This window comes from Labeo rohita, chromosome 24 (genome assembly GCF_022985175.1).
Source record: "Labeo rohita strain BAU-BD-2019 chromosome 24, IGBB_LRoh.1.0, whole genome shotgun sequence".
NCBI classification, from domain to species: Eukaryota; Metazoa; Chordata; class Actinopteri; order Cypriniformes; family Cyprinidae; genus Labeo; species Labeo rohita.
This window is the reverse complement of record NC_066892.1, coordinates 1,517,919-1,538,908: the sequence shown is the minus strand read 5'-3', so window position 1 is coordinate 1,538,908 and position 20,990 is coordinate 1,517,919. Positions and strand designations below refer to the sequence as shown.

Genomic DNA, 20,990 nt, shown 5'->3' with positions numbered 1-20,990 from the left:
GGGTTCACAGTGACACAGAAGAGCCCAGAGTAGGTCTGTAAGAGATTCACAGCAGGTTTAGATCTGCTCATATGTGATCAAGTGAACGTGTGAGTGTTTTAAGGTTCCACTCACGTAGATCATCCAGGCTGCGTAACGCTCTTTGAGGTTAAACAGCACAGCGGGCTCGTGCAGGAAGGTGAACATCGCCATGTCCTCAATTTTATCGAACTTTGGCGGGTTCTGAGGGTGAACGTCAACCTCCTTCACAGTTACCGTCTGTGGAAACCAGACAAAAATTGTTTTGACATTCACATCACAAATCTATTCTACCATTACTGCATATAAATAATCCAGAGATTAGACGTTACCTTTCCAAATTCAGTGTCAACAGTGACTTTGTCACCGTCTCTGCTGGTGATGGAGGCTTTGACGTACTCAACCTCAGGATCAGGGACAAAGCATTCCTTCTTCATGTCGAAGGGGCGAGTTTGGGCCTCCAGACGCTCCTTGTCTGACTTACGTAAGAATGGAGCCGCAGCTCCAAACTCCTCCATCAAAGCATCCCCCATCTTTCAATCAGACTGAGGCAAAGATGACTTTAGTTAAAAAACTATACATACAATACAAAATATATCACAAAAAATCTTATATAAATATATAATATTACTGTTTACAAATAAAGATAATATACACCTAATATTTCTAATCAGCTATTGCTCTGTCAGTAAACAAGTGCAAAATGAAAAAAAAATGATGTTCATAAAAGCATTCCTTACCAGACAGAATCCAAAAAAGTCCAAGTCCTTGCAATGAAAAATAATAAATAATTAATAAAGTCATCCTTTTCTATTCTTCGGTCATCATGAACAATTTAATCTAAATGATCTGTGCTTCTATAAAGCAATCTCAATTTTGCAAATACAAACCATCTTACCTTCAGGTGGTACAATGATGTGAGCTTGCAACATTGTGCTGTAATGGATCTCTTTATATAGAGACACAATGACTGTGACGTGCACACTCTCTGTATTTGGTCCGGGTCGCTTGTGTGTGTGGCTCTTTTTGGGTGCATGAAAAAAATCTTTGTGTCAGTCACAGCAGTTTAGCAAGTGGTGTGTGGCGGTAGCATGAAAGATCAGAGGAGATCTAAATCACAATGGTGCTATTTTTGTCCCATATGTGTTATTCACTTATTTTATTTTTATATATATATTTTATTTATATTTATATTTTAGTTTGAAAAAACAGATAACTTTTTTTTTGTTTATTTTTTATTGTTATCACGTTTTTATTGTTAGCTGTATTTTTTTTTTTTTTACTTTATATCAAATTAACCCAACTGCAGTTTGATTGAGATTAATTGGAATGCACAATGAAAAAAAGCATGATTTTTGAAAATTGTTAAAAACTGAGTTACCTGTTTCTGCAAATGAACTCATCATATTTTTTTTGTTGTTAGATAGCTTTTTTTTTCAGTTAGATATCAGATATTTTAATTCAGTTTGCACGCTATGGGGAGGGGGTGGACAGAACATTACAGGTGTGTGTAATTCATCATAGTTAAACCTGCTTCACACAATTTTTTTAAAATCAAATCATAATCATACAAAGCTTTATTAACAAATTCCAGCAACAACTGTCTGCTATGCAGACAATGTTTTGTCTCACATTATGGAGATAGATATTTCTTGCTACGTGCACATGATATGCTTCAGCTGCACTAGGATGCTTTTCTAGAACCGCGTGTTATTTTCTGTCCTCAAAGAGAGAAAGGCATGCACTGGGAATTTCACAGGTTTATCTTTGTGCTCAAGGATAAAGACAAGGTAACAATGCCTCACGAGCAAGATGGCTGTCACAGAACAGTAAAATTGTCAGTAGACAGCTGTAACGCAACAATGGATATTTGCGACCTTTTGTTCTCACCTAATGCAGAGACAGCTGCGCCTCTCTTGCTTGTTCTTGTTTGACCTTTCTTGACTACCCAATGATAAATCCATCACTTGTGTTGTACAGGTTGTACCAAGTTCAAGTTCAGTCATTTAAATGAACAACAGCTTTATTCGTGTGCATACAAGATTTCCCCAAAAAATGCTTGAAAAGGCTTCTATAAGATACAAAATGCAATTTGCATGTTTACTGAAGTGATTATATTCTGAATGCATTACAGCAGTCATGCAGGTACAGTAACATGGAGGTGCTTGTTTGTTATAATTATCCCATCTTAGCAGAAAAAACATGATGAGCAGGTCAAATTAGCCATCTTAGCTTCAGATCTGTTTCTAAATAGCGTTAATGTACAACATTGATTTGTAGCAGAGCCGCGCGATCCATCACTCAACCTTTTGTGAGGCTTCGGGCCTGCCTTGACCTCGTCCCTCAGTTATTCTGCACCCTCTCAACAAGCACCTTACTTAGTCTTAACACTTGGGCAATCTATTCTAGGCTCCTCATCCTTTACAGTGCCTCATTCTCAGCTGTCTACTCACCCTGGTTTATCAGCACTCAAGAGTAAGAATGGAAGAAACGGTGGCACCTTATGGCTGATGAATTTTGTAATCTGAGCCTCCTTTTGTCAGTGGAATAGGATGGTCTTGCATCTGTTGGGTTACATGCATTGTGTCTCGACTTCGTGTCTTGCGTTGCTTCAGACCATGCAGCTAGCTTCGCTACTAATAACTTAATTAAAAGAATTGAAATGCTGACATTTCTTGCCTGAATGAATATAAATATTCTTATTATAGTTCCAGTGAGATATATAGTGGGGTTCAAAACAAGGTTGTTATAAGTTAACTAAAACTAAAACCATAAAAATAATATAAACACTAACTGCCATAAAATATTAAAAAATGTAAACTGATTTTATTTCAACTAATTTTCATGGCAACATTTCTCATTTTCATTGGGTTTAATGATTTAAAAAAGACAAACACACTTAAATAATTGTTAAAACTAGTTACAATTAAAATGAAAACAGAAAATGTAAAAATTAATCATTTAACAATTTAAATATTTTTAAAAAACAATAATTTAAAATAATTTAAATTTAAATTTAAATAATGTTTAAAATTAATAAAAAAATAGTTTCTCAGTGAGTAAAATAACACATGAGACCACATTCGAAATTCAGTTATTGAAAATAAAATTTAAAGATGGAGGGAAAAAAAGCATTTTGAAAAATCTGAAAAAAAGCTAAATAGTAAATATGTCAGACTACCTCTGAGTCACTACAGTAAATGTTATATTGATCATGTGTCTCTCATGCATATGCAGTTTCTGTGTAAATTGAGGTGTAATATGCTTTTTGGAATCATTCTGGATAACAAGATCATCAGGATTTGGGTTTTACTTTAAGTTTGCCGCTTTTGTAATTCTGAAATTTGTTCACAGTTGTTACGCTGATAACAACACCTGCATTTAAAAACAAAATGTTAGAAGAATATGTGAACCTGGACCACAAAACCAGTCATAAAGGGTCTTTTTTTTAAATTGAGATGTATACATCATCTAAAAGCTGAATAAATAAAAAACTAAAAATATCTTCACCTAATATCCCAATGTTTTTTGGCATAAAAGAAAAATTAATAATTTTGACCTAATTAATTAATTAATTAATTAATTATTTTACCCGTGCTACGTAGGACTGTTTTTTTGTTCAGGGTCACACATACACTACTGGTCCCACTTTCTGAAACCATAGTTGATCACCAAATGACACCCTCTGGTGGCTGTAGCTGTACACTGCAATGGCCATGATCATCAGCACATCATCAAAATGGGAGCATCCAAAGTACCAAGCGCACAAGTTCAGTGTGCAGCTGATATTTTAAGTATTAACATTAACTTATACATGTATCCAAAATATACCTTAAATTTAACAGTATAATTGTGATCACAAAAAAGGCACCAGTATACGTCTAAATACATTGTACATCTGTTGCATCATGTGCCCATGCTGAAAACTTGACTGATAGGCCCCATATGCTTCAGAGCACTATCTCACATAGCGTGGTTGATGGCTGTCACTGTCCCTCAGAGAGCTGACCGAGGGGCCATACCCTTCAAGTTGTCTTGTTTACGTTTGCATTGTTTCCTTTACTTTAGCCTTGAGGACAAAGATAACCTGTTAAATTCCTTTGAGTCCGTCTGTGATAGAAGAGATCAGATAGGGTGGTGTCAGGCCTTGAGACATAGTATGTAGGACATGTCTCATGTCTCATCTGTAGATGTCCATTACTGGCATGAACACTTACTACTTAAGTTACATGACCTATTGAGGGAGAACAATGCCTTCTCAGTGCTGTATTTAACATATAGTTTAACCACCTTGACCTTTTAAAATCAAGACTTGTTCTCATTAATGCACACATTGGCTCCAATTTGTCAAGTCTCTGGATGAATGTCATTGTTTAATTCTTTACATCCTTAAAGCTTTTGTACTACCTAAAGATGTTTTACTGTACAGTATGTTTTACAGTGTGCGTCAGAGGCTCCTCTCAGATATAGAATGTGCTAAGCTGTATGGCGGTCTTAATATAGCGCAAATGACAAGTGTTAAAATTGCCACAATTTCTTTAACCTCTCAAGTGTTGAGTAACACCCTCCCTTCTGACTCCTCCTTTATTCAGCACGTCTGTTGGAGTCACTGCATCACCTTGAGTAACAACAGGCACTTGTCACATCCCGCCTACCCACAGAGTAGTTGTGTACCGGACAGTTCACTCATCTGAAACTTTTTGGGACCATTAGAAAAGGTAAGTCAGCTATATGCTGTATGTTATTCACAGATTAGAACTTTTTAAATGTACTGTTTGTAAAAGGGTTTGAACATTTTTAAATACATATGAGTTAATGGTAGTTCAAGTTTTGGGAGATGGATCAGCAGATAATGTAGATTTCATTTTAGACATTTTTTACTTGCTCATGAACCAGAGCACCAAAGTAATGTTGTAGTAGTCAGCTGATGCCTGATCAAAAATGTTTTATAGTATTTGAAACATGCAGAGTTCATACAGTACCGATGGTGATAATGTGACCAGTTTAGTTTAGTTAAAAAAAAAAAACACAATATATCAGAAATTAAATTTGCACATCTTTATTCTATTGACCTAGAGACTAACGGATTCAAAGAGACACACCAGATTTTGAGAGAGGGGAGCGCTTCATTCCTCATCATGTCCTTTCTGTTCAAAGGAGAAAAGATGTAAGATTAATTTTTCTTATTAGTATTTTTTTCCTTGCAAAATGACATTGCTCTAACAGGTTTCTTAAATGAGTTGCTATTAGCGCTGCTTATCAAGGATTTTGTGGCAACAGCATGTTATATTCCATTTGAAAGTTAGTTCTTTTAAATTTTAGTTTGCTTTAAAGTATAGTTTCAGTTATGTACCACATCAGCCAAGTTAATTAACATTTGTATGCAGATAACCAGAGGTGGGACTTTCAAATCACAAATAGGTCTCCCAAGTCTCAGATCCCAAGTCTTCAAAGAGTTAAATTTAATTAGATAATTGAATAATTCAATTATGAGTGTGCATTAGTGATGAACATCTGTCGTTAACAATCAACATCTCTGAAGAAAAAAGAAACACAAGAGCTACAACTGACTTCAGCCATAAATGAAATCAACTGAAATAAAATTAAAAAACACAATGCCACCATAATTGTGGTCAGGGTTTGCTTTAGCTGGCCTCTTGACCTTTTTACTAATACAAAGTAATTTGCTTTTAAGTAATTACAATATTGTTTCACAGCAAACATTTCTGCATTGCTGAATCAAACCTTGAAGAAGCAGATTAACTTACGCTTTATAGTTATAACTCATGATGAATGAACATCACGAAGTGGTCTCTCTCTCTTTGGTTTATTGACTGACATTCAGTTATTACAGAACTGCTTAAAGAAAACGTCCTATAAAACAAATGCCACCATAATGCTTCGATATTGAAAAATAAAACAGAACTGTATTGGCTCAGGCTTTTATACATGAACAGTTATCATACAGTCCTCAACAGTGGTGTCAATAATTATTCATACTGCAGTGCATGATGGGAGTTTTTACTATGTAGTTACCCAGCATGCATTGCAGCATGACGCATTGTGTTGATTGTCACCATTGTTGAGATTCATATGCTGGTCCTTGATGTCTGTGTGTGGCTAAATAGTACTGAGTTCAATTTTTTGTATGCATTACAGTGTTAAAATTCATTCTCTGTAACTATTAGAGCAACCCTTTCTTTGAATGCTATAGTTTCACTGGGTTGATTATGCAAAACCTAAACATATAAAGAAAAAAAAAGTTATTTTGATTGTAATGTAAATCTCATCATATAAAAACAGATAATATCTCCTCACTGTACAACACCACATGCATTGCTACAGAGAGAGATCTAATGCTGGAAGTCATGGATCAAGAGCCAAAAAAACGCCAAAAAAAAACATCAACATCTAATCCTCTGTAATTCTCAATAACAGCAGGCCTTCATCACTAATACACAATCATTGGAATTTGGAATTTGAGACTTGGGAGACTTGCTTGTGACTTGAAAGTCCCACCTCTGTAGATAACAAACACTCACCTTAGAGCCAGTGTCTCTGCTTTTGGCTCTCAGCTTGTTGACCTGAGATTCAGCAATGTCAGCCCTCTCCTCTGCCTCATCCAGCTCATGCTGAAGCTTACGGAACTTGGTCAGATTAGAATTGGCCTGTTCCTCCTGAAAAACACATGGAGATATTTTTTATTTATTTTATCATAATCCAGTTTGATTCAACCCCAAAACAGAAAATCATGGCAATCATGTTCATGCTAAATTTGAATTTTGCTTCTGTTTAAACTTAAATTATCCTGACACAATTTTTTTTCAAACATGATTGGAATGTCTTTAGATTTCAGAAGTGCATACGTTTTTACAGAGATTATCTTAAACATACCGCCTCCTCAGCAGATCTCTTGTAGGACTTGACCTTCAGCTGGAGTTTGTCCACCAAGTCCTGAAGACGTGCCAGATTCTTGCGGTCCTCCTCAGTCTGCATATATAGTCATAAGGCATAAAACGAGTGTGTGTTGTTTCATAAAATTGCATGAATTAAAAAAAAAAAAAAAATACATGTATTCATAGGCCAAAGAAAGTGACCTGGTAGGTGAGCTCCTTGATGCGTCTCTCATATTTACGGATTCCCTTCACAGACTCGCTCGCCTTTCTCTGTTCCAGCTCCACTTCATTTTCCAGCTCTCTCACCTAAGAGATGTGTAAGATGGTTAGCTAATCAAACAACATGAGTATTTTAATTACAGAGTAAAAAAATAAATAAATCTCATCAGCAGCTTACCCTGGCTTCCAGTTTCTGGACCTGCTTCTTGCCTCCCTTCATGGCGATCTGCTCAGCTTCATCCAGACGGTGCTGCAGGTCCTTGATGGTCTGCTCCATGTTCTTCTTCATGCGCTCCAGATGAGCACTGGTGTCCTGCTCCTTCTTCAGCTCCTCTGCCATCATGGCAGCATCAGTGATGGCCTTCTTGGCCTTTTCCTCAGCATTCCTGCACTCCTGCACTGCCTCCTCAACCTCAGTCTGAAGCTGATTATTATCACCCTCCAGCTTCTTCTTCTGATTCAGCAGACTGGTGTTCTAAACATGGACAAGATTGACATTCTAGATGATGCTGTGAGAGTTTGAAGGTTTTGTCTGTGTTTGTCTGGTATAGATGTGTCATACCTGAGAATGCAGGAGCTGAACTCTCTCGCTGACGTCCAGCAGTTCCTGCTCAGCCAGTTTCCTTCCTCTCTCAGTCTGTTCCACCAGGGATCTCAGCTCATCCAGTTCAGCCTGCAGCAGATTGTTGCGTCTCTCCACAATGGCGATGTTCTCTTTGAGATCATCATTACCACGAAGAGCATCATCTAATTGCAGTTGGGCATCCTGTGAAGTACAGGTTTTACAAATGAAAATGCTGTAGAAATTTGTTACATTTTCACTTTTTGGTTTAAAATGTAATCTAGCATACCTTAAGATGCCCATGAAGACCCTTGAGTTGCTTCTGAGCTTCTGCTGCCTGCCTGTTAGCCTGGCTGAGCTGAATCTCCATCTCATTGAGGTCTCCCTCCATCTTCTTCTTCAGTCTGAGAGCTTCATTCCTGCTGCGAGTCTCTGACTCAAGTGAGCTCTGAAGGGTGTCAATCATTCTCTGCTGGTTCCTCTTGGACTGCTCCATCTCTTCATCTTTCTCAGCCAGCTTACGCTCGATGTCAGCTTTGATCTGGCTGAACTCCAGCTGGGCTCTAAGAATCTTTCCTTCTTCATGTTCAAGGGAGCCCTGACAAATCAATTAACATACTGTAGTTATTAAAAGGCATGTTCACTTCTACAGATAATACACACACGCACAAAAAAAAAAAAAAATTGATAGATATTTGGATATACCTCAGCTTCCTCTAGAGCTGTTTGAATTTCAGCTTTCTCCTGCTCCAGTTGTTTGCGAATTTTCTCTAGTTCATGAATGTTCTTTCCAGTCTCACCAATTTGTTCAGTGAGATCAGCAATCTCCTCTGTTTATTAGGAAAGGTAATAATGGATATTACACAAAAAATCTAGATAAATATTCCATTTAAGTGATACGTAAATGCTCAGATGAATAATAAATCAGGGGCACCTTGGAGGTTCTTGTTTTCTCTCTTCATGGTCTCCAAATGATCCAGAGACTCCTCATAGGAGTTCTTCAGTTTGAACAGTTCAGTGCTCAGAGATCTGGCTTCCTTCTGGGAACTTTCCAGCTCGCTCTGAGACTCCTCATATTTCTGCTTCCATTCAGCTAGGACCTGTTTGATAGTTTTGTAGACTTTGATTAGCTACCACAGAAGCTTGATGAAGACTAAAAGATTATATGTAAGTGTGTTTTATTCACCTTGTCAAAGTTTCTTTGCTTCTTGTCCAGAGCAGCAGCAGCAGCATTGGATCTCTCCACATCCACCATGAGATCTTCAATCTCATTCTGCAGCCTGTGTTTTGTCTTCTCCAGTGAGGAGCATTTAGCATTGACAGCTTCCACAGCTTCTTCTGCATCTTGCAAACGCTGAGCCAGCTTCTTCCTAAAAATATTCCAGCATTTACTTAACAGTGATTTTTCAAGCATACATAGTTTTTGTAGGTTTGTAGGCATTTTCTGTTTCATACTTGGCATCCTCCAGCTCCTCAGTCCTCTGGATGGCATCCGTTTCATACTTGGTTCTCCACTGAGCCACCTCAGAGTTTGCCTTGGACAGACTACGCTGCAGCTCAGCTTTGGCTTCTTGCTCCTCCTCATACTGTTCCCTCAGCAGATCAGCATCATGACGAGCAGACTGAACTGCATGGGCCAGGGCATTCTTAGCCTATGAGGATTGAAAATATCCTGTCAATTATATATAGAATTGTAATGGAGAGTTGGTATAAAACCATTTAAAGAGTGAAATATACCTTGACTTCCTCCTCTAGTTGTCTCTTGAGGTCCTCAATCTGTTGGGTGTAGGACTGCTTGCCTCTTGTTAGCTGAGAGACCAAAGAATCCTTCTCTTCCAGCTGTCTAGAAAGTTCCCCTATACAGAAGTACAACAATTAGGGAAGGCAGTGCGAATTGGGAATTTGTCTTACAATACACAGCAGAGTACATACCATTCTCAGTTTGTAGCTTAGCTTTTTGCATGGTAAAGTCATTGATGCTGCGTTGTCCTTCTTCATATTTTGTTCTATATTCTGACATCTGGTCCTCAAGGGTCCTGCACATTTTTTCCAGGTTTGCCTGCGTAGATTTTTTAAATGTAATTAATTAAAGTAAGGAAAAAGCAGTTAAAAATTCTAGCAGAGGAATAAGAATTCATTCATCACCTTGGCCTTGGCAAGCTGCTCCATGTTGGAGACCACATCGTCCAGTTCCAGTCTGAGTTCACTCTTCTCTTTCTCCAGCTTCTGCTTGACTCTCTGAAGGTTGTCAATCTGCTCTCCCAGATCAGCTACGCTGTCGGCATGTTTCTTCCTCAGTGTAGCAGCGGTGGCCTCATGTTGCAGAGTGGCCTCTTCAAGGTCTCTGCGCAGTTTCTGGAGCTCAGCTTCACGCTTCTTGTTCATCTCAATCTGGGCAGCGGTGGCTCCACCAGCCTCCTCCAGCCTCTCGCTGATCTCCTCCAGTTCTCTGGACAGATCAGCTCTCTGTTTCTCAACTTTGGCACGAGCAGCTCTCTCAGCCTCCAGCTCTTCCTCAAGCTCTTCAATACGGGCCTTGTAATGTGAGGAAAACTCAAGTTAAAGGTAGAATTCTTAACTGTCCAACTTTTTAAGAATGATTGTTACCTGCAGCTCCTTCAGTTTCTTCTGGAGTTGGGCTGCCATTACTTGTTCATCTTCAATCCTGCTAGTGAGCTGGCTGATCTCAAAATCTTTCCTGTGTTGCAAAACGTATTTAATTACTAATTTCAATACTGATTCAGACTGTGAGCTGTTTTCTTGAATTATTTCACCCTCTACATAAAACCTACTTTTTAATCCTCTCTTCCAGTTGTTGTTTGTCATTTTCAAGGTCCATCACACTCTCTTGGGTCAACTTTAAGTCTCCCTCGAGCTTTCTCTTTGCCCTCTCCAGATCCATACGAAGTTTCTTTTCCTGTTCCAAGGAACCCTCAAGCTGGAACGACAATAACAGAGTATTTTGTTTAGCAATTTTTCACGGTTCATTTACAACAGAAGTGTCAACAAACTACTCACATCATCCACTTGTTGCTCCAGCTTGGCTTTGGCTTTGGTGAGTGTGTTGACTTTGTCTTCCTCACTCTGAAGGTCATCCAGCGTTTGCTGATGGGCCTCCTGGAGAGCTTTCTTCTCCTTGGTCAGCTTAGCAATGATCTCATCCAAAGCTGCCATCTCTTCTGTCAGGTTTTTAACCTGTAGAAATGTGTCATTGTATTAAGGGACTCTTAACCATCTCTTGCATCTCTAACAGTTTTGAAAACTGACCTTGTTCTCAGTGGCGTGTTTTTCTTTCTCCACTTTGGCCAGAGTGAGCTCAAGATCATCAATGTCCTTCTTGAGCTCAGAACATTCATCCTCCAGCTTTCTTTTCTTGGCAGTCAGCTCAGCATTCATTTCCTCTTCATCCTCCAGCCTCTCAGTCATTTCTTTGACTTTGGCCTCAAGCTGGATCTTGTTCTTGATCAGACCCTCACATCTCTCCTCAGCATCGCAAAGATTATCTTGCTCCTGTTTACAGAGACAGACAATTATTTCTAGTCATATTAATGTCCTTGTAAATATTATTCATTTTATTATTTGATTAATAAAATCATGAACTTACAGCTTGGACTTGGAGTTGCAGGTCATTCTTCTCTTGGAGAAGAGTAACCATCTTTTCTTCAAGCTCTTTTCTACGGGCTTCAGATTTGGCGTAAGCCTCCTTCAACTTCAGGAATTCTTCCTTCATGTTGGCCATCTCTTTCTCTGCTTCAGCAGATCTCAGCAGTGGTTTGATCTTGAAGTAGAGCTTCATCCAGGGCCAATTCTTGACACCCATGAAGGCACGTACGTTCCACTGGATCACAAGCAAGGCATCTCTGCAATGTAACACAAACATTTCATATATTTCATCTATTTCATATTAAGTGTAAAAGTGGCTCTCTTCTGGAAATCAATAGCCTAAAGCTGTACCTGCGCTCAACAATTTTCTGGAACTCAACTCTTGAGAGAAGACCACGAGCTCTAGCCTGAATATTTGTGATGATGAGAGCAAGGCGGTCATCTCGCATCTCTTCAAGAGCACCCAGCAAACCAGCCTTGAAGAACACCTTTGGGAATAAAAAGGGTGTCAATATATTTAGCCGTACATTGTATGTACTCATTCTGTGCATGGCAGTTTCAAATTGCTTCATTCTCATATGTTTTTGTAATTTATGTAAACTAAATAAGTCAGTATATTATGGTACCTTAGTGTGTCCAAACTTGTACTGGTTATGGTCAATATCCAAAGATCCCAATAACTTCTCAGCTCCTTTCCTGCTGTCAATGAACTGACCCTCTGGGATGGCAGCAGGGTTCAGGATACGATATCTGTTGTTGTGTAACAGATAATAATTTTTATTTTTTGCCAAACTGAATGAGAAACAATATTGAATGAGGAATTAGGAAAAAAAAATATTCACAATCGATGGTGAATAAATGTGTCCATTCTGGTTGCATAATATGCAGCTGTATTATAATTCAGTATATTTTGACCCAAATACAACTCAGATGTCTTGTATTTATAAGTGAATGTACCTCTGTTTGAAATCTCCATACAGGATCCTGTTGGGGAAGCCCTTTCTGCAGATCCTGATGCCCTCCAGCACACCGTTACAGCGCAGCTGGTGCATGACCAGAGGATTCTCCATCGCCCCAGGAGTCTTAGTCTCATTGGGGATGATGCAGCGCACAAAGTGAGGGTGAGTTGACCTCAAGTTGGTCATCAGCTTGTTCAGGTTCTCCTGTGGGTAGATTTTAACCATCCACATATATAGTAGATTGTCATGCTTGTTTAAAGTTATTAAGAAACCAAGTTATTCATTATCATTTTAATGTGTAAAACACTCTATACACTATATGTTACCCTGTGAAGAGCAGACACTGTCTGGAAAGAAGAGCCTTTTTTCTTCTTCTCCTTTGTTTTGCCACCACCGCCCTCCACTGTTTAAAGAAAAAATTTATTATTGTTATTACCCTCACATTAAATCCTTATTTGTCTTAACTTTTTCTCCCTTTGGCATCATCAAAACACACCTGAATCAGCACCAGCATAATTAGCAAACAGGACAGACAACAGTTTCATGGTGGACTTCTGATAGAGGCCAACAACAGTCTCATTGAGAGGGTCCTTGTTCTTCACCAGCCAGTTATTGATGTTGTAGTCAACAGTGCCAGCATAGTGAATCAGGGAGAAATGGGCCTCTGGTTTACCCTTGATAATCCTGGGTTTCTGGAAGTTGTTTGATTTCCCCAAGTGGTTGTCATAAAGCTTAGCTTTGAATGTTGCGTCACTGGCTTTGGGGAACATGCACTCCTCTTCAAGGATGGACATGATGCCCATGGGCTAGTAAACAATAGAGCGAGGAGTTTAAATTAGCTGAGTAGTGTTGATCCAATACTAGAGATCTCTTAAAATTTAAAAACTCACCTTTTCAATGAGATCAATACAAGCCTGCAAGTCCATGCCAAAGTCAATAAACTCCCACTCAATACCCTCCTTCTTGTATTCCTCTTGCTCCAGCACAAACATGTGGTGGTTGAAGAACTGCTGCAACTTCTCATTAGTGAAGTTGATGCACAGCTGCTCAAAGGTGTTGAACTAGAAGAGATTCGTAACACATTGTTATTTTTTTTTTTGTTGGTAATGTTGGGAAGTCACACTTTGTGCAAATTTATCTGTATATAATGTTTTTCCATACTCTCCAATTGCCAATGTACTCGTAAAAAATGACTTAATAAACTTTTATCAATCATACACAAATTAAAATTTACAGTTCTAGAATAATAGATCAAAAACGTTCCTGGCATGTTATTTAGACAAGTACACACACATTTTTGACCAATGACACACTTTCTATAAGACCATACCCACTCCTAACTAATACCAGCAGTAGCTAGTTAAAAACTGTGATTTTGCTGACATAAACTACTGGCTTTAAAAATAGACTCTCTGTCCCACAACTTCCTTCAATAGAAGACTTGTGCTAAACCAGCTCATCTATATCTATGAATTAGAGTTATATAATTTATAATTGTACATTTAGTAAATATCGATATCCGTTAATTTTGATGATGTACAATCTTATACAATATTTAGCATCATAAAACAGGGCCCAGTGAAATTTGACTTTCAAGGCATACATAGCCATACATTACAACTGCAATTAAATGATGCCAACTTATGTTACGTTGAGCAATCCCGAAAACACTGGTGACAGCAGAATTGTGTCTAGATCCAGAAGAGTGACTAATAGGAAACAAAATCAAATACTTACATCAAAGATCTCAAACCCAGCAATGTCCAGCACACCAATGAAGTACTGGCGAGGCTGTTTGGTGTCCAGGGATTGGTTGATTCTCACAACCATCCAGAGGAACATCTTCTCGTACACTGACTTTGACAGAGCACCAACGGCATAGGACACCTTTGTGTGGGATGAGTAGATTAAATTAAGGGTAAGTCTCACTGCATAGACATTTGGTTGTTTTGTAAACAGTATGGTTATAAAATCACAAAGTAGTCTCCACCTGCTGGACATTCTGTCCCTTGGTGACCCACTCATTTCCGACTTTGACTCTTGGGTGGCACAGAGCCTTGATGAGATCAGCAGAGTTCAGGCCCATCAGATAAGCTGACTTATCAGCATCTGTAGTTAGTAGAAGAAGATTGATGGTAATGAATCTTCTGTCAGCAAATAACTGTGTGCATCCTGTCAGAGTTTTCTCCTAATACTGACCCTCAGTCCCATCAGCCTCGGCCTGTTCCTCTCGTTGCTTCTGTTTGAACCTCATGTTGCCGTAGTGCATGATGGCCCCAGTCAGCTTGTAGATGCTGTTCTTCTCCTCTTGGGTGAAGCCCAGCACATCAAATGCTTCCTGTAGCAGATTTATCATAATATGATTTGTTTGTATTGTCAGTAAAACTGATCTTAAGAAGATAACGTCAAGATTGGAATGGAATTCATAGCTATTTCAGATAACGCACATCTGTAGCCATCAGCTCTTCAGCATCATCAATAGAGGCCACTTGTGTCTCTCCTTGAGAGATGAAGGCATAATCATAAGGGTTTGCTGTGATCAGCAGCATCTCTGAGAGAAAAGACACAATACATATGATGTTTTAATACATTTTTGTTGTAAAACTTTAATGAATACAGTTATTGTGGCTTTTTGGTTTTAACACATTTTTACCTACCTAATAGCTCTGGTTTCTTCTGAGACAGGATCTGGTAGAAGATGTGGTAGTCTCTCTCAGCCTTGAGCTGGAAAGTCACACGAGACTTCTCCAGAAGATCTGTTCATAGAATTTAGAATGCACAAAATTGACTTATGCAGGTCATCATACATTTCATACAGTTGATTGTGATGAACAAGAAGCAGAGCAACAACACAAGACATGATGCAGGCTATGCAGTGCAGTTAGAATGCCCCTAAAATCGAATGAATGAATGACTCAAAGACTCGTTGAGCCTTTTACCGCTATCCACTGGCAGTTTTAGTGTTTTATTTAGAATACCGTTTCATTAAAAAATAATTTCATATTTCCATATTAATAAAAATAAATAAACAAAAGGATAGTTCACCTAAAAATTATTTCCTCACTGTCAGGTCATTTCAAACCTGCATGACTTGCTTTCTTTTGCAGAACATAAAAGATATTTTGACCAAATTGTTCTGGTTACCATTGACTTCTATTGTATGAACAACAGCAAAAAAAAAAAAAAAAAAAAAATTATATTTTATATTCTTTTATATTCCACAGGTAATTTCTCAGCCAAATTTGATGTGCGTTTAACTTGCCATCAATTAGATTAATTAATCGCCACATTGTTATTAGAATAAAAAAACTGAATCGCTTGACAGACCTAATAAATAAATTAATATATTATTATTACTATTATTTTTATCATTAATATTATTAATCATCTTTCAGCTAAGTCTAACAGAAAACCTTCTGCATTTGTAGAATTAATAAAACAACAACAACTTTATTTATATAGTTACAAATAAAGACATTCCCAGATTACCTATATAACTATAAATTTGTCCCTAAAAAACACACACGTCTCTCAGAGTAGATGAAAGACAAACCAATAAATAACCAAAGATCTTTCTTACAAGTCTCAATATCAGCAGATGCTAGCTTGCCACTGGCAGCAAAGTGGATCCGGATAAACTTGCCCTGTTCGAAAGGGATATTGTGTTTAAATACGGTGGAAACATGAAAATGATTTGTAACTTAAAATGTTGTCCACTCACAAAGCGAGATGAGTTGTCATTTCTGATGGTCTTGGCGTTGCCAAAGGCCTCAAGAGCAGGATTACACTGGATGATTTGATCCTCCAGAGTACCCTAGAAAACACAACATTTGAAATTTGTATATGATGAATGGCAATCATACAAAATGGCAGTACAATAATTTTGAATTCAGATCTCCTTAGTTTACCTTCTTTTCACTACTGGTGTCCTTCTTTGAAGGACTAGCAGCAATGCTGGCGAAGTACTGAATGACTCTCTTGGTGTTCACAGTCTTTCCAGCACCGGATTCTCCACTGTCAACATAAACCAGTCTTAGAAATGTATTAAAGGGGGACATCAGATGCCCATTTTTCACGAGTTGGTATGATTCTTTAGGGTCTTCATGAAAAGTCTATAACATACTTTGATATGTTCTCAATGGTAGTGCAAAACAACACCCTTTTTGCCTTGTCAAAAAAGTGCTTATGATTTTTGGGGATTTTTTATCATAAAGGGTGGCTGTGTACACACATTTAAGTTCAAACACCATGCAAAAGTGAATTTTGCATCTGATGTCCCCTTTAAGAATTCATAAAAATGTAACAAACTCAAAAAGATCATCTAACTAAAACACGTCTTACGTGATAAGAATGGACTGGTTTTCTCTGTCTGTAAAAGCAAAAATTAAAATTATAATTATTAATGTTATATACATAAACATTAAATGATTTTCACTAGTTACTGACATATAGCCTGTGCTGTTTTTGGTTGTATATAAAATGTTTAATCATGTAGACGCACCTGACAGCATGTACTGGTAGGCGTTGTCAGAGATGGAGAAGATGTGAGGAGGAGCTTCACTTCTCTTCTTTCCTCTGTAAGCAAGGACGACTTCCTGATTGTACACTGGCAACCACTTGTAGGGGTTCACAGTGACGCAGAAGAGCCCAGAGTAGGTCTGTAAGAGATTCACAGCAGATTTAGATCTGCTCATATGTGATCAAGTGAACGTGGGAGTGTTTTAAGACTCTACTTACGTAGATCATCCAGGCTGCGTAACGCTCTTTGAGGTTAAACAGCACAGCGGGCTCGTGCAGGAAGGTGAACATCGCCATGTCCTCAATTTTATCGAACTTTGGTGGGTTCTGAGGGTGAATATCAGCCTCCTTCACAGTTACCGTCTGTGGGAACATCAGTTTTTTTGACAGTCAAACCAGTGTAATCAGTGTAATGTTTCATTTAGCAGATATATTTATTCATAGTAACTTATGAGAATAATAGTTACATCATTAGAATTCATTAGATGGTGGGGCAAGACAACTCAAGATAAAGATGATTTAAGAAAATGTGGCATTATTATTGTATCTTTCACAGTATAAGTTAATATATTTATTATTATTATTTTCCCAACTGTATTTATCCAACTACTTATTCCAAACTAAATCAACCCTATATATTAAAATCCATTTGATTACTCACAATACGATTGCTGAAGCTTATTAAAACTTACCTGTCCCTTTGAAGTGTCACAGGTGACTTTATCACCATCTCGACTGACAATAGAAGCTTTAATGTACTCCTCTTCAGGATGAGGAACGAAAACTTCTTTCTTCATGTCAAAGGGGCGAGTTTGGGCCTCCAGACGCTCTATGTCCGACTTCCTGAGGAACGGAGCAGCAGCTCCAAACTCCGCCATCTGGGAATCCCCCATCTTTCACTGATCTGTTGGATTACAATTAAACCTTATTTGACAATCATAATTTTCTAAAATGACATAACCAGCACACATTCAGTTTTCAAAGTATGTAAATGATTTCAAATTATTGACTAAGTAAACATCATCTTTTAAGTATGACTAAAAACTACTTACTTTCACTGTTCTCTTCTTCAGAAACAGATGGTTCAAAGCTCTAGTTCCACACAAAAGAAAGAAAATGTCAACATTGTGTTATTTCTACTTCCGACAACCAAATACTCAAACCCAAATGACTACAAATATGAAACACTAGTACCAGACAATGCAATTCCTCCTTTCTATTGTAAAGTCAGTAATACTCTGACCATCGACTACAACACAGCTCCCCTTAACTTACCGTACAAAAGACTAATAACGATGACACGATTGAAAACGTGTCATGACTCCTTTTATAATGCAATTGTTCCTCTAAATATGGTTGTTGGCATCACACAAAGCATCCAGCTCGCTCAGTTTGGTTAGGAAGGATGGGTTGGGTAGGCTGGGGAAAAGTGGGGGTGATTTTTAATGTGGTATTGTATGTCATTCATGTCAGGCTCAAAGTTAATAATGGTTATTGAGTTTCAAAAATGGATTTTAGAAACATATTCATATGTATCATCACATAAACCAGAAATTATTTCACTCACCCACTGTTTGCCTGTTAAAATTAGTCATTAGTAAATCTGCTAAAATCTAACTAAAACATAAAACATCTTTAGGATCTTTGGTTTTAAGCAGTGAACACTACTTTAGAGTTTACACAACTTTAGAGTTCAACTTAGGTGCAAATGATTCTGTAAAAAGTTTTTACCTTAATACTTAACAGGTAAAACTCAATAAATAGTTTATGAAATGTCCATAACATAATATAAGCAATATATAACATAATATAAGCAAATGGCCAGGAGCAATTATGTATTACATTTATCTAAAATATTTATAGGGAAATCCAAAAAGTATCGGTCTCCAAATGGCGCATTTCATTACTTTCTTTATTTTGTCTTCTTTACAGTTCTATAGACACTGACTGTTCCCTTGGTCTCCACTAGAGGCCTCAGCTGTTAAACAGTTATTGGATGGGCCTGGTCAAGGTCGGTGTCTAGCTGGTGTGAATATTTTAGTTTGTACTGTACCACTGATGGAGCATTTATCTTCTTCCCTGTACACTTGAGCATACACATAACCCTGTGACATTACTATTGAGTGCCTCTCCTTGATTGAGAGGCACAGCTTGCATGATCTACCCGGCTACATCCATTGACAGACAGCAAGTGACCTTTCTGTAGAGATTCTGTTCATATAGCATTCACTGCTTTTTTTATATACATTCAACTCAGTAAATTTCATTTCAGATACAAAGATGTATTCAAGTTTGGGACCTGTAAAATTATCCTTGTTATACAACAGGATCAAATTGCAGAGCAGCTGATGGGCAAGCACTGTTGTCACCTTAAGACCCGCAAGCTGATAAGTCGGGGTCAAGACAGGCTAACAAGGAGGAACAAGAAGTGTGCGATGAGTGTTAATAACTTGCCACCTCACACCTGCTGCCATTGTGTCTAATAGTCTGAAGGGTGTTAATTATAAAACCCACTGAAGGCATTTCTCAAGATCTTCCTGTGAGATTCTTGAAGGATTTACAAATAGTCACACTTGAGTGTACTTATAATGCTTAGGAAAAAGCAGAGGCTGAAAAAAGAGTTCTATTTTTGGTTATTACCTTAAAATGTGTTGTTTTGAAATTTAAAGTGCAAATATCTTTGAGAAAGTATAGAAAATTATTTAGTTTATGTTCATAAAGTGGAGCTGACCTTTGGACAACTGACTGAACCTGTTGGCGCCAATCAAACAACAGCAAGATATACCTTTACCTTGGCTTCTGTGACACTTATTTTTCTTTCCGTTTGCCCTTGAGTACAAAGATAACGGTGTGAAATTCTTCCTGAGTGCTTCTGGCCGATTGAGGACAGCTCGGACCACATGTCGAGATCTGGGGTGAAGCAGGTGCTGTCTTTGTAAAGGGCTCCATGCACATAATTAAGAGCATCTAGTTATAGATGTTGGCACACTTGTTGGCTGCATTGACTTTACTGAAGTTACATGTCCAACAGAGGGAGAACAATGTGCTACTGGTCACAGGGTGGATTTTATTATTAGCTTTCTTTTGTGCAGATTGATAAGCTTTAAAATGTCTTTTTTTTTTTTTTTTTTTTTGGTTCAAATGATGGTGATACAGTTCAAATTGTTAACATATTAACAAACCATTTGTCTTCAAGATCTTGCCTTGTTTTCAGCATCACAATAAAAACTGTCAGCAAGCGATTCAGCCGTTAAACCCTTAAAATATCACATCCTATATGGTATCATTTCAAGAGGTAGAATAGTTGGTGTCCTCCCCTTCACTTCTCCATTCTCAGCTGTTCAGGCTTGACTCCACCTTTAATCATCTGCCTATCATTGACCTGCTCATCACCTTGAATTACTTCTACAATTCTCAGTGCGCACACACACAGTTCTTTTGCCCCAAATTTTCTAGATAAGTAAAGACTAATTTGGTAATTAGTCACTGAGTTTTCTTTTTTTCAGATGCAAGGACTCAAGAAAAAACTCTTCTGTTTAAGGTAAGAAATTAGCTGCATATCATTTAAAGCATTTGTAGTCGTGTGCACACGTCTTGTTTTCATCAGTAAGTGAAAACGGCATTAGATTAGGGTCATTACTGTCCATCAGAGCTTTTTTAACACTTAAAATTTTACCGCACACACATACTGTGAGCAAGGAATCTAAGCTGAGACATTCCAAATGAGGAACATTGTGATGTTCCAATTGAAAGGTAAGTTTTTTCATTTAAATTTTTTGTAATCTTCCATTTATCAGTGCTTTCAATTCAATCAAAGAATGTGGATAGAACAGAACCACCAAATGAACAATATATCTAAATGCAAAAACATCCTCTTTTACCTTGTGTCACACTTGATGGAGTCAGGTTTAATGTTTTAAAAAAGTTGAAATGAAAAGCACAAAAATTCGGGAGAAAAATAAATATATATATTTTTTAATTTAAACATTTTGATTTTCTGTTTCATAACAATGTACAGCATATACTTTTGCATATGCTGTTTGATATGCTTGATTTCATATTTAATGTGCTTGATTTTCAAGCATTTTCTTTAAAAGATAATAAGTTTTGCATAAATGGCTGCTCTAAAGTGGTATGATTTCGCCCAATGTATCGAAGGTGAATGCAATGGCATCATGTTAAAAAAAATAAAAATAATTGCAGAGAAGCAGGGAC

General features: G+C 37.7%; 2 protein-coding genes across 2 annotated transcripts; both read right to left on the bottom strand.

Moving 5' to 3' along the window:
• Positions 1 to 2: 2 nt before the first annotated feature.
• Positions 3 to 993, bottom strand: LOC127156125 (myosin-7-like; the record flags this gene model as incomplete). The annotated part of the gene is made up of 5 exons (XM_051098862.1): positions 917 to 993; positions 759 to 785; positions 351 to 563; positions 115 to 258; positions 3 to 35 (listed from the first exon to the last, which is right to left on the bottom strand). Coding segments are annotated over exons 3-5 (378 nt in total), but the record flags the coding sequence as incomplete, so codon positions are not given.
• A 4,068-nt stretch (positions 994 to 5,061) lies between these two features.
• On the bottom strand, positions 5,062 to 18,156 carry LOC127155832 (myosin-7-like). The gene is made up of 39 exons (XM_051098360.1): positions 18,051 to 18,156; positions 17,828 to 17,867; positions 17,468 to 17,679; positions 16,995 to 17,138; positions 16,759 to 16,915; positions 16,599 to 16,626; positions 16,166 to 16,271; positions 15,979 to 16,071; positions 15,838 to 15,901; positions 14,915 to 15,013; positions 14,705 to 14,808; positions 14,457 to 14,595; positions 14,248 to 14,366; positions 13,995 to 14,144; positions 13,148 to 13,318; positions 12,754 to 13,063; positions 12,584 to 12,660; positions 12,256 to 12,461; positions 11,925 to 12,048; positions 11,650 to 11,786; positions 11,300 to 11,555; positions 10,963 to 11,205; positions 10,714 to 10,890; positions 10,488 to 10,633; positions 10,303 to 10,393; positions 9,841 to 10,230; positions 9,628 to 9,754; positions 9,433 to 9,551; positions 9,151 to 9,347; positions 8,882 to 9,065; positions 8,630 to 8,795; positions 8,401 to 8,525; positions 7,985 to 8,293; positions 7,696 to 7,899; positions 7,312 to 7,608; positions 7,116 to 7,220; positions 6,913 to 7,008; positions 6,561 to 6,695; positions 5,062 to 5,165 (listed from the first exon to the last, which is right to left on the bottom strand). The coding sequence occupies exons 3-39, from the start codon at positions 17,666 to 17,668 to the stop codon at positions 5,145 to 5,147; spliced, it is 5,817 nt and encodes a 1,938-aa protein (XP_050954317.1). The 5' UTR covers positions 17,669 to 17,679; positions 17,828 to 17,867; positions 18,051 to 18,156; the 3' UTR covers positions 5,062 to 5,144.
• Positions 18,157 to 20,990: the final 2,834 nt, after the last annotated feature.